Source organism: Bubalus bubalis, chromosome 4 (assembly GCF_019923935.1).
Source record: "Bubalus bubalis isolate 160015118507 breed Murrah chromosome 4, NDDB_SH_1, whole genome shotgun sequence".
Taxonomy (NCBI): Eukaryota; Metazoa; Chordata; class Mammalia; order Artiodactyla; family Bovidae; genus Bubalus; species Bubalus bubalis.
The window spans coordinates 64,128,012-64,141,387 of record NC_059160.1 but is presented as its reverse complement, the minus strand read 5'-3'; the positions used below and the strand labels follow the sequence as shown (position 1 = coordinate 64,141,387).

At 55.4% G+C, this 13,376-nt stretch overlaps 1 protein-coding gene across 5 annotated transcripts in view; it reads right to left on the bottom strand.

The window, feature by feature from the left end:
• Positions 1-13,167, bottom strand: part of LRP1 (LDL receptor related protein 1) — an 80,992-nt gene extending 67,825 nt beyond the window's left edge. For 4 of the 5 annotated variants that reach the window (XM_025283785.3, XM_025283787.3, XM_025283786.3 and 1 more), the window contains exons 1-3: positions 12,659-13,167; positions 3,960-4,082; positions 1,198-1,335 (exon numbers count right to left, since the gene is read on the bottom strand). In XM_025283785.3, the coding sequence (XP_025139570.1) occupies positions 1,198-1,335; positions 3,960-4,082; positions 12,659-12,725 (328 nt within the window). In that variant the 5' untranslated portion in view covers positions 12,726-13,167. The remainder of the gene's footprint in view (positions 1-1,197; positions 1,336-3,959; positions 4,083-12,658) is intronic. The other variant, XM_006077859.4, reaches the window with a different exon arrangement.
• Between the last annotated feature and the right edge of the window lie 209 nt (positions 13,168-13,376).

Genomic DNA, 13,376 nt, shown 5'->3' with positions numbered 1-13,376 from the left:
CTTCCCCAGTCCAGCCTTGCCCCCCAAAGAGGGGAAGTAGTGTTTGTTTCTGGAAAATCTAGAAAAGAGGTTCTCTTCTGCATATGGGGTGGGAGGATGAGGAGGTCCAGCTTCTGTAGTATCAGAGAAGGAAGTTCAAGCCCTAGGCTTCATATGTTCTTGGTTGTTTGTGATGCTGACCGGGTATGCAAAAGTAGGCAAACTTGAACACGTACTGTCCGATGAGATGGGACGTGCGTGGTAATTGAAGTCAGCCCCCTAGGCCCACATTCTACATCCCATTCCAGGAGCTTCTGACAAAAACATGCAGACTCAACCAAAGGAAAAGGATAAAAATCTTCCACAAACTCCCTGCCCTCAGTGAACAGGATCCAGATGTGTCTCTTCCCACAGGCAGATGTTTTCTGACACGCGTTACAGACACAGGACAGGGTCTCCACCCCCGGGGGCTTGCCTAGGGCCTCACAAAGCCAGCTTCCTGTTCCAGGCCCAGATCTTGAGGGCAGTAGAAGTTCCTACTCCCTGAGGTGCAGGCCTGAGCTTCCTCCCCCTCCAACCCCCATCCCCGGGAATCTCTCCCATCCTCAGGAGAGATCCAGATTCCCCCTGGGACAGAAGGGTCTCTAGAGGAAGACCTGCAGAGCTAGTGGACCTGAGATGCAGGTGGGAAGAAGTCTGACCTACTGTCCTAAAGTTCCCTCCTCAGTTGGGGGGTAGGGGGAGAAACCCTTCCCATGAAGCAGCTTCTAAGAGCCTCAAAGACCTGCCCTTCCCGGGGGATGACTTCGGGGGCCCTGGCAGGGGAGGCAGGTAACAAAGCTCCAGACCTCCCCCCCGGCCCCTGCTTCAGTGACAGCATCTGCTTATCTCTACTCATCCTCAGGTTCCCTATAAGAAACCATGAGAAGAAACAACCCCACTGTTTACAAAACTACAAAAGCATGAACATGCTGATCTAGTAGAGAGCTCTCGTTACATAGCTGGGAAACGGGGGACTGAAGAGGGGTAATGACACGTGTGAGCACACACAGCCAGAGACATGCCCGGGGCACAGGGCAGCAGGACCAGGCCTCGTCCCCTTTGCAGTCCAAGGACAGTGTGCAGACAGTGCTCAGACGGCAGCCCTCCAGACCCATCAGGTGCCCAGTGGTGAACTCACAGCATCCACCTGGGAGAGCAGAGGTGAAGAGCCCTTACCTCGGCAGTGGGACCCCTCGTCTGAGCCATCCGCGCAGTCCTGGACCCCGTTGCAGAGGCGGGACATGAGAATACACAGCTCGGTGCCAAGGCAGTTGTGCTCGTTCGGCTGACATCGCTGGGCTTTACTCTGCGGACCTGGGAGCAGACGGAAAGGTCGGTGTGGGCATGCTGGCTACAGAGGCTGTCTGGCCAGCTACTCACTGAGGGAGGGACTGGGACTGGGGTTTCAGGCACCTGCAATTTTTAGATCTCAGGAGGCCTAGGGCCTGTTAGACTCTTCAACCTCGGGCTCATCTATGCTACGCCCAATAGTAGCCACACCTGGGATCCGCCAGGTGGAGGGGATAACTAGGTTTCAGCAAAGAGTCCACTCCCCAGATGCCCCATGCTGTGGACTCCGAGGCTTCCACATCCTACACCAGGAGACAAAGCACCCCTCCTTTCCATAACATCCTGGGTCACAGAGCCTGGGCGGAGAGCTGGACCAAGTCTTCTAGAAATGCACTTTACAATATGAAGCATCATACATGGCTATTCAGCACTTGAAATGTGACCAGTTCCAAATGGAAGTATAAAATGCACACTGGGAAAAACAAACAAACAAACAAAAGACAATGAGAGTTCCCTGGCGGCCCAGTGGTTAGGACTCCTTCATTGCAGTAGCTCCAGGTTCAATCCCTGGTTGGGGAAATATCATTCCACAAGGTGTGTGGAGGGGCCATAAATAAATAAAATGTACATTGGTTTTTGAAGACTTAATACCACAGCCACAAAAAAGAATGCAAAAGGCCTAAATACTTTTATATGAAAAAATATGCTGAAATGATATTTTGTACACACCGAGTAAAATAAAGTTAAAATTAATTTCATCTGATTATCTTGACCTTTTTGGTTTTTTTTTTAAGTAGATACTTATTTTCTTAGCCACATCCTGTGGCATGTGGGATCTTAGTTCTGCAACCAGGGATTGAACCCATATCCCCTCCATGGGAAGGAGGAGTCTTGACCACCCGACCACCGGGAAAGTCCCCATTTTGACCTTTTTTTGAATGTAGCTACTAGAAAATTTCAAAATTGAAATGCATGCCTTGCATTATATTTCTGTGCATCACACTACGCTAGACCTCCACCCCAGAGCAGCCTGCCTGATGGAGGACTTTGGGAACTGCTAAAGATGGTGGCCTGCTGGTGATGCCTCCACTTGCCCTGTTGCCCAAGAAGATGGGCTGCAGAGGGCGGGACAGAGCTCTTCAGGGGATGCTAAGGAGGCCAGGATCTAGGACACTGGCTGAGCCTGTGGGCTGGTAGACAGATCACGGCCCATTGGCTTCCAAGCCCAGACAGGATGTAAGAAGGTGCTTGCATGGGAGCACACCTGTCCGCCTGTGCTGGGGAGGAGTCACATGCACAGGTAGGGGAGGTGTGTACCGTGGAGCAGAGAGGTGTGGAGTGAGAGTGAATCTGTGAATCTCCACGTGTGCCGGTACTGCCGGCCTCAGTATGTACGTTTCCAGGTCCTCTTGGGAGCAAGCCTAGGTTTGTGTGTGAGTGTCCAGGGCATCTGTCTGCATGCAGGTTATGTCTCTGCATCTCCATTTCAGAGTGGTGACTCTGCGTGGCTGCGAGAATGTGTTTGTGCCAGCGTCTGCCTCTGTGTGTGTATGTCGGCAGGGTAGGGGGAGTGAGTCAGGCCCCGGGAGCAGCTAAGTGTGAGTGTGATGGGTCTAGGAGTGTGCATGAGTGGGGACAGTGAGCGGATATGTATATCTGCATCTAACTAAAGGATGGATAAAAAGAGCCAGATCTAGCCCCTCTGCATGGCTTTCTTTATCTTCAACACCAAACACTGGGGTCCGAAAAGTGGGACATAAAGGTGGCCTGAGACAAGCAGACACTCCAGGCTGAGCCACCATAGAAACACTTGTAGAATATCCCTGGCTCCCACACCTCCAGAGCAGGGTATCAAGGTGAGGCAGAGAGAACTAGTGGTTCCCTTTTCTGGCCCTAAAATTACCACTAATAATTATGAGTGAGGGTGTGGAGATGGGGCTGGGACAGGATAAACCCCAAGACAGAACAGAGAAAGACCTAAGAATGCAGGGTCCCCAGACCCCTGCCCAGACTACCCCAGCAGGGGAGAGGTTCTGAAGGCAGAGACTTTGCCAGCTGCCCAGGACTCCAGGGTCCCGCTAGCGAGTTCTCCACCCCCCCCTGGCAGGGTAAAGGCTGGGTGGGGACCTTTCTCCCAGTTTAAACAGCTGCCTCTGATTACACCACTTACTGAGGGTAGGGGGAGGGAGGGCGGGAAATGCTCAGGGGTGGGGCTTCTGGTACAGAGATTGAGCCAGAGCCAGTGGCCTTTGGCCTGGGAACCTGAGGACAGGAAGGGGACCCAGCAAGACCCAGGGGCACCCATCAAGGATCAGGAGGCTCAGAGGTGGGAAGAAGCGGGAGGAGCCAGAAGGGAGGGGAATCTTCCAGCAAAGCTGTCAGCCCAGAGAACATGGTCTCAGGCAGGCTGGGGGGTGGGGGTACAGCGGCTAAGGAAGCTCATTTTTGAGCATACCAAACACCTTGCCAGGCTCTTTGAAGAGCAGGGGGAGGACAGTTGGACAGTTTTAGCTGTGTCATGTACAAACAATCACAGAGCAAGGTCCACACCAGGCTCGAGCTCAACTATCTTCATCCTAGACTGCCTGGGCCAAAAGGAAAAGGGATAAATCAGTGATGGGGGATAGGGATCCAGAAAAGGTACTTACAAATCTCGGGAGCCTCATCAGATCCATCCGGGCAGTCCCTCTCACCATCACACCGCCAGCCTTTTGAGATACAGGTGATCTGGTCTCTGCAGGCAAACTGCTTGGGGCTGCAAGTCTTAGGGACTAAGGGCAAGGGAAGAAAACAGGGGTGTGAATAGGGGTGAAGGCCCTGAAACCCTGGGGTCTGAAAGCCCTCAAGGGTTCCTCCTCCTTCCTCAGGCAGCAGCAGTCTCTGTCTGGCCCAGGCTCTAACCCAAGGTTCATGTATGGAGCAGGGGTGGGGGGCAGGGGCTGGGGTCACTCCTGGAACACTGTGTACCTGAGATGGGGGAGGGGAAGGACGCGGGGAGCACACTGCTGCTGCCTGACTGAGTCCTGCAGGCTGCCCATTGGGTGTGCGCTCTCCCAGCTCTCAGGGCCAAAGCCCTTGTGTTCTCTGATACTCCAGTCAGACAACAGCAGCCTCCGCTCTGCTGACTGAGAGTGATGAGGCATTTAGGTTTTTGACAGGTTTTCTCTTTATCTTCTCCATCCCACTAGAGGTCCAGAGCTGGTCTCTACTAACCTCTCTGCTCCTTCACCCTCTGGGACCCTCCTGGTCCTTGGAACACATCACCCCACACATCTCCAACTCCTAACCACCAGGCCCTCCCCAGACGGGACGTGTGTTTGGGGTGCCCTTGGCACATGGGTGTCTCAGAGATGGTATCAACAGAGGAGTTCTGCCGCCACATCCATTCTCTAAACACACAGCCTCCCTTGCGGATGCCCTCAGAGTTAAGAGGCACCTAAGACTGCTCAGGCTGACAGGGCTGGAGAACGGAGGCAGGGGGATGGCTGGGGTGACCTGCAGGAGCTGGTTTCAGCCCAGCCAACCCAAGAAGTTCCTATATCCAGGACCTGTTCTTTGCCCTAATCCCTCACCCCACCATCTGCTCTCTATGCCCACCCCATTCTTTTACCTCATTCTCCAGGGATGAATTAAACATGGTAACACTAACTCTCATTGTTACCTCAGTATGTGCCGGGAAGTGTGATCAACCAGTTCTTTCCATGTATCATTGCATTCAATCCTCTCCACAATATGACAAATTAGGTACGACTAATACCATTTCCCAGATGAGGAAACCGAGCCTCAGAGAATGTGGGGTCACCCAGCAGGCAAATGTCACAATCAGGACTCAGACCAGTTTAGCCAACTCTAAGCTGTTAAGCAGCCAGTTGACACCAGGCTCCCCATTCCCACTGAGAAGTCTTCAGGCGCTATTCCTCCCAACCCTGTCACTATGTCCTCCTCGGGAAGGCAAGTCCCCCCTCCTTCACTGCCGTCCCCCAGTCTCCCAGCCCTGCATTGCCTCTTCCTCGATGCGTGTCAATCCCATTTCTCTTTGGCTGTCACGCACCAGAGCCCAGCTCTGTGCCAGGTGGTAAACTAGGCACTGGGGTGCCCGGGAGGGGCGGGGTGGCCCCTTAGGAGCCATGGCACCCCGGGAAGACAGCAGGGCAGAGTGAGCTCAGGGGCTGGGACGGAGCAGAAGGAAAGTGTGTCGGGGCTCTGAGCAGGGAGGGATGGACTCTGAGGAGAGCCACACTGGGAAGACGTCCTCCCCCCAACCCCTGCCTCTGGCAGAGGGGACTGCGCTCAGGCCCCCAGCCAGGGTGAGAGCCAAGTTCAGGAAACACATCAAGGATGGCCTGGCTAGGCCCCCCACCCTGGAGCCCCCTCCCCTGCCCCCCACCCTGAGCAGGGAATAAAGGCCCCTTGAGGAGGCGGATAATGCTGAGTTCATTGCCCCACTGGGCCAGCTGTGAGGTCTTCCCGGGGAAACTGCTAGGCAGCCTAGTTAGCATGCCGGAGAACAGTCCTCTTCCCCTGGCTGGCTGAGACGGGCTGGGGCTGCGGGGGGAGCGGTGGTAGAGGGGGCTGGAATGGGATTCAGAGGCAGATGGGCTGTTTGGAGCCCAGACAGGTCCTCATGCCCATCCCTGCCCCCACCTGGATTTAGCAGTCCATGCCCCCACTCCTCCCCAGGGTAGAAGTCACAGCCCAGGCCCGAGGTCACTGGTTGGTCACTCCAATCTCCCCTCTGTTCCATATCCTGGCCACGATCCCCCCTGCTTTGGCCCTCACTTTGTCCCCTCGCTGTCCCCCACCCCCATTTTTGGCCTGAACTCGACAGAGGAAACAGCAGCTGGCAAACTCCAAAAGCTGGAATGAGAGAGATTCACAAACCAGATGTGCTCTTGCGAGGGAGGGGAGTGGGGGATGGGGAGTGAAAGGAAGAGGAGCCCCCGGGCCCTGGCCCACAGCAGACCCCTCCGGCCCGGGGTGGGGGACTGGGCGCGCCAGGGCAGCACAAGGACCTGAGAGATGTGGGAAGAACTTCCTTTCTGTCCAGGATGGTGGAGAAAAGAGCTGAGTTTGAAGGCTAAGGCCTGTCTTGGATTTCCTTCATGGGGAAAGGGGAGGAAAGGAACAAATAACCTACTTTGGGGCAGTCTACATGGGCCAAGGGAAGCCTCATTCAGAGGTGGAGGGTGTTGCAGTGGGGGTGAGGTCGGAAACCTGTAATCTGCTTAGAGCCCGCAGCCAACCCCACTCCCCTCAGCTGCGCCTTCTGCGTCTGATGCCAGCACCCAGAAAACCCAGCTAGGTGGCCCCAGATGAGGGAACAACACAGCCCTACATTAGGGAGCAAGGCAATGGCAACCCACTCCAGTACTCTTGCCTGGAAAATCCCATGGACCGAGGAGCCTGGTGGGCTGCAGTCCATGGGGTCGCTGGGAGTTGGACACAACTGAGTGACTTCACTTTCACTTTTCACTTTCATGCATTGGAGAAGGAAATGGCAACCCACTCCAGTGTTCTTGCCTGGAGAATCCCAGGGACAGGGGAGCCTGGTGGGCTGCAGTCTATGGGGTCGCACAGAGTTGGACACGACTGAAGCGACTTAGCAGCAGCAGCAACAGTGGCCTCCCCTGGCTCCCGCCCCTCGGGAGATCTGGGGGTTCCTAAGGATATGAGCTAACACTTTTCAACATGGTCACTCTGTGTCAGCATCTGGGCTGAGACACTTTGTACATATTAACTCATTTAGATCCTCAAACCCTGTGACGTGGCTACGATTGCAATCCCCATATACAGATGAGGAAACTGAGGCATAGAGCAATTAGTAACGGAACAGGTGGTTCCTTACTGGCCATGACGGCAGAGCAGAAGGATGAAAAAGGGAAATGGCAGGGTCCTCTGGCACTGGGAGTGGGGATGGGAATTACAGGAGGTGGCCCTGGCCTTCAAGCCTCCTCAGAGAGGAGGGGGGACAGTGGAGAAGATGGAAAGGGATAAGAACAGGATAGCAGAGGGAAAAGAAGGAGGAGAGAACTACAGAGAGAGAGCGAGTGAGGTTGCAGAGAGAACGCCAGGACACAGGGGCTGTCTGTTCTCAGCTTTGCCCGGAGATGAATGTGACCGCCATGCTAACTCTGGCCAACACCCCTGCCCCGCCCCCCCAAACCCAGGCACCCAGCCCAGCCACGGCCCCCAGGGCCACCAAGCTGGAGCCAGAACAGGAGGTGTAGGGTTGGGTGTGCATCCAGACACAACACGGACCCCACTGCCCTGCTTGAGCCTTGGCTGTCGTCCTGTCCCATTCTGAGACCTTGGGGGCAGGGTGGGGAAGGGTGGCAAGGGTGCCTGAGCAGAGAAGAGAGGGCAGGAAAGTAGAGCCCTGAGGGAGACTTCTCTAGAGGAGGGGACCCAGAGGAAGAGAGAGAGGTGAGATTTCCTAAAGACCCAGGAGACCTGAGGCAGGGTAAGGGTGAAGGAGAACCCTGAGGCCCTTTTCAAGAGCAGACACAGCAGAGGGAGAGACAGGCTGTGTACCAGGGGATGTTTTCTAAAAGGAAACACATGATAAAGCTAAGGGAACAGAGGAGCCAGGGGGTGGCCAGGGAGTGGGGGGCCAGAGCCTGCAGGAATCTAAACTTTCAAACATACGGGGGTGGGGCGGCAGGGGCCTCCCAGGCCCAAACCGAGAGCTTTTCACTGAATTTTATGTATTTTGGGTGTTACCCGGTGGCTCCTTCCCCGGAGCTCAGTGAGGCTCAGACACATTTTTGTCATTCCTGAGTCTGGGCCTCTGCTTTGCGGCCTGGACAGACAGACAGGATGGCTTGGGCTGCCGGGGGGAGGGGGATGGTCTCCCCCTCCATCCTGAGTCAATATTGACTCAGCGGGACATTAGCCTGACCTCCCCACCATCTTTTCCTCCATGCTCCCCCCCCCCACCCACACCCGCAAGTACAATCCAGACCCCTCAAATGCCTCCGGAGGTCAGCATATCTCTCACCAGGCTTCAGAAGCTCTCTTCACCTACCCCCAGCCCCCTGCACACACAGCCGTAGAAATAAAAGCTCTAAGCTCCTGACCCATTCCCCACACCTCTCTCCAGTTCTCAAGTCATGAGGAAGTTCTGCCAGAAGTCTAACCTCCCTCCGCCTTTCTGAATTATCTGAATTCTCCCTCTTACTTAACCCACAAAGGGTATCAAGTTCCCTTCTTCCAGAAACATTCTCTCCCAAATTAGTGGAGGGGGAAAAAGAGAGAAGAACTTGGAAGAAAGTGGAGGGAGAACTTTCACTGCCGAAATGGAGATTCCCAGTTTGGCCTGAGAGGGGAATAACAACTCCAAAATGGCGAGCACGTGGGATTGCCCAAGAGAGATTTCTGCTCCCAGATAGCTTTTGGGATACCAAGAGGCCTGGTTGGAGGCGGATGGAGACAGGCAGAGACAAAGCATGACACAGAGACTGAGAGAGACTGGACAGAGAACACCACAACGGGAGGAGAGAGGATGAGATAAGAGAGATGAGCTAGGAGAATGAGAGACAGAGGTTCTTGGAGGCCAAGACAGCACATACCAATGACAGACAGAGGAAAAAACCTAGGAAGAGGGTCTCAGCCCAGAGGTTGCCAAGATAATGGCACAGTTGTCTTGGGATGAACCTGGAGAAAAACATCCCTGAGATTCAGGGTGGGGAAGCATGTACCTTTACTCAGGCAAGTGGAGTCCCTGCCCTAGCACTGTCTGACTCCAGGCAAACTCAGAATAGGGGCCACTGCCTCCCACAGAATTGGGAGGGTGGGAGGAAGGAAGATGGAAGCGCTTCGACGAGAAGGCCAAGGCCTCAGAGGGACCCCTCATCTCCCCTGGGGTGCAAGAGGGGTAAATGCTGCCCTCCACTGTCCCTCGCCTCTTTCCCAGGGAGGCTTTACACTGGGGCCTGGGGCCACTGCACCGGAAGCAATCCCAGAGTCAACTACTTCCTTCTCCAAACAATGTGGGATCCTGTTAAAAACTGGCCTGAGATCTGGGACTGAATACAGTGGGGTGGGTTGAGATGCTCCAAACACACCCAGCACATGGTTCCACCAGGTCAGGGACCCTTGCATGGTCCCACTGCATTCAGACTGCCCAAGGGCGAGGAGCCCGCATCAAGAGCTGGAGGACTTGAATGCTGGAGAGCTCACAGAGGGCTGGGGGCAGGGGCTGAGAGGAGACTACTGAGGTGGGTAATAAGCCTTAAGCTTGGGGTTTTGATATGCAAAGGCTGAGGCTACAGCAGGAGGAAAGAAAGTTAGACTTGGTAAGGAAGGGCTTCCCAAAGAAGTTTTGAAAAGGCGGGGGTGGGAGGGGGATTTGGACAGGATCTGACTCCGGCCAGCGCCCCTCCCGCCCGGCTGACATCCTTAAGAGGCCCAGTGATGGGGAGTGGCTGGGGGGAAAATAATAGAGAAAATGGAGGAGGGGGGGTGGCTAAGACTGGGAGAAAAGGAAGTCTTGAGAAGCAGCCTCAAACATCAGAATATACCTCCATCCCCAAATCAATGTCCTCACGTCCCTGGTTTGAAAGACAAGGGTGAGGTGAGATAGTCAGGCATCTGGGTCTGACCAGGGGAGAAAGGATTTTGGAACCATCTCTCATAGAGCCAGGAGGCTCAGCTTCATAACTCAGTTCACTGTCCAGCTTGTCTGATAACAGGTAATATACTGGCTCAAGGGGGTATGTGGAGATGGGTAGGAGACAGCCAGCCCTCCCCACTACAAAACCTTCCTAATTTCAGCAGAGACCTCAATGACCTCTCTCCTCACTCTCCAATCCATCTGTTTCTCCAGCCTCCTAGGAAGCAAGTAGACCCAGTTCTGTCTACTAGCAAGGAGTGACATCGCTCCCCAAAGAGAAGGGGACCCTGGAGATTGGGTTCAGGCACAACAGAGAAGGTGGAAGTGCTGGAGAAGGACCTAGGGCTGCTCCCCTGAAGGCAAAGCAGCAGGGTCCATGGGAGCCAGCAGCAGGACGGAAGGTTAGACACTGAGGGAGGTAAGCTTGAGCCAGGACATGCCCTTCTCTGGGAAACGAAGGAGAAAGTTCTGTGTCTGTGGGCCCGAGGCATGAGGACAAGGGTAGGATATAGGAACCCCTGGGCGGTCCTGGACAGCGTTGGCCCTACAGGTCTGTGTAGTCTCCCTTTCCCACTCCCCAGAGTGGGAAATATTCCCATTCTGGATGAGTCATATTCCCATTCCAAAGGTGAGAACAGTAACGTGAGTTTGGGGAGGGGTCCTCTCCCTAGGGGCTTCTCTGGTGGCTCATCGGTGAATAATTCGCCTGCAATGCAGGAGATGCAGATTTGATCCCTAGGTCGGGAAGAGCCCCTGGAGGAGGAAATGGCCACTCACTCCAGTATCCTTGGTGGGAAAATCCCATGGACACAGGAGCCTGGCGGGCTACAGTCTGTGGGGTCTCAGAGTTGCCCAGGACTTTGGATAGAGTTTGGCTTGAGCTGGGGTTACAGCTGTGGCCTGGGTGGAAACTTACAAAAGGGTAGGAAACCATTAAGGAAAACGTGTCCAGTCTCCCTCCTCCACTCGCCATCCACCAACTTGGTGGGGTAATTACCCGAGGGGTGAAGCTCCCTGGGGCCATTCCTGACTGGGCTGGGGCCCTTGTCTGCTTTCCACAGAGACCCCCTTTTCTTTCTGCCTAACTCCATCCTCCTTCCACCGGGGGGCTCTTGATGCGTCACTCTCTCTTAAAATGCTTTTCTATCCCTTCCAGATCTCTCTGCCTCAGTTTCCCCTCTCACTTAACAGGGTTAAGAACAAGAGAAAACAACACCCATAACTGAAGAAATCACAGGCAAGGGCTGGTCTGAAGGGTATTCCGGGCACAGCTTCTTTCCTCTTCTCCATGTGGGGTGAGTGGTAGGTGGACAGAGTCCCCAAGATGGCATAATTGAGAGCTCCTGAAATACTGTCCTATATATTTCCTGTCCCCCTAACCCCCCTCCCAACTGAAGCAAGTTGGGGGGAGGGGAAGAGTTAATCCAGTTTCAGAGAAAAACTTTCCCAATCCCAGTCTGGCGGAATTGAGAAGATGGAGGAGGGGCACACGATGGTATTGGGTGCAGATTTTTTTCCCTGGATGAGAAGATTAAAGTGAAGGGAATGGATCAGATCCCACCCCTACTCAAATCAGGGGCCCAGTCCAGCCCAACCCCGTGACCCCAGCCCAAAGCTTGAGCAAGACTTGAACCAGTGACTCACAAGTAAGAGGGAAAATAGCTGACACTAAAAAAAAAGCAAGAGGGCACCTCATTTCTCCAAAAGGACACAATTCTAGCCCAAAGCTAACTGCAATATACAAAGTGTGTGTGTATGAGGGGAGGAGGGGAAGTGGTGGAGAGAAATAAACACATTTACCTAAGGAGCAGGGAATTAGGGGTGGGGGCATGACATAACCCCCATCCAACCTCCAGCTCTCCTTCTAGTCCAAACTGTGATCAAGGCAGAAGTCAGGGAGAGAGCAGCCTTCTTCCACCCTCCCACCTCAGCATTCCAGGCCATTCTCCAGTCCCCTTCCCTAATGATGACATCTGACGTTTTTTTCATCTCAAAGCTCCCAGGAATTAAGAAGGAAAATTCAAAGTCATATAGCTTCGCCTGCCCCCACCCGCTACACCCCCCAATACAGCTCTTTCCAGGCTACTGACAGAGGCCCTGAGAGGGGGAAGTGCTCATTTCGGAACCCAGGCTGGCAGCCTGCTAAATCCTGGACTCAGGCCTCCAAGCCTGGTCTCCAAGGGCCCAGATTCCACACCCAAGCAGGGGGCCTTCCCGTGGCCCTCCCTCTCCCGACCCAAAGCCAGTCCCCGTCTAGCCTGCCCTCTGCCCAGCAGGGCACGGACCCGGCTCTCCCTTCCAGATTCAGAGGCCACAGCAAAAGGACCCCCGCCCCCTTTTGCAGCCAGTACATAGCAAATCCGGATTCCTTTACAATTTAGATGGGGGCGGCGGGGTAGAGGATGTAGGGGAGGCGGAGGCCCTCCCCGAACAGAGATAGGAGAAGGCCTCTAGATCCCAGGATCAGAAAAATGGGGGGTCCCTCTTCTCCCTTCCCAGGCCTCTGGTCTTTGTTTGGGCTGAGGCGGGGGGTCCCAGAAGCATCATTTGCCCAAGGCCCCCATTCTCCAAATTGGACCCCCATCCCCGCCCCCAGCTGGGCCGCTGCAGTGTCAGCTGGACTGGGATAACAAAAGGCACCCCCTCCCGCGACTCCCTTTCCCATCCAAACGCAGGAGTGGGGGCTGGGGAGTGGGTGTCCCCAAGGGTCCAAGGGGGCCGCGGAATCTCACTCACCGTCGACAGCGGCCGCGACCAGAGCTGAGAGCAGGGGCAGCAACAGTAGCAGCGGCGGGGTCAGCATGGTGTGGGCTGATGCAAGCAGCAGCCCCCTCTCCTCTGGTCCTGTTGCTTCTCGCCGTCGCCCCCCCAATTGGGGGGCCCCCCTTTTTCCTCCTTCCTCCCTTCTCCTCTATTCTTATCCTATCCCTCAGCAAAGCACACCAGGGGCGTGGGTGAGGATATAGAGTTCGGAGCCCCCTGGAGAGGGCCTGCAGACGGGGCTGCACCCTCTGCCCCCAAATCCAAACCCTTCACCCCCTGCTTTTCTCTTCGTTCCTCTTTTTCCCCCTCCCGGGGCGAAGCTCACAGCCCCATCTCCGAGCCGCCTCCGGCTGCAAAAATGCACAATTGGGAGGAGGCGGGGTGGGGGGGTGGGGGGCGTGGACCGGGTGGGGGAGCCTTTGGAAGGGGCCTGATGGAGCTCTGGGGGCTCCCCTCGTTTCCGCCTCCTCAGTGCACGGGCCTGGAGCTCGCACCACTGTTCCCGGGACTGAGGTGCCGCGGGGCGGGCTGAGTTGGGGGTGGGGGGGAGGGAGGGGACCCGGAGAGGAGGGAGGGAGGGAGAAAAGGGGCGGGGAAAGAAAAAGCCGGGGCGGGGGGAGGGGGGGGGGGAGAAAGAGCTACGCGGCAATCCTGCGAGTGCGCATGCGCTGATTTGGCGCGCTGCCCTGGG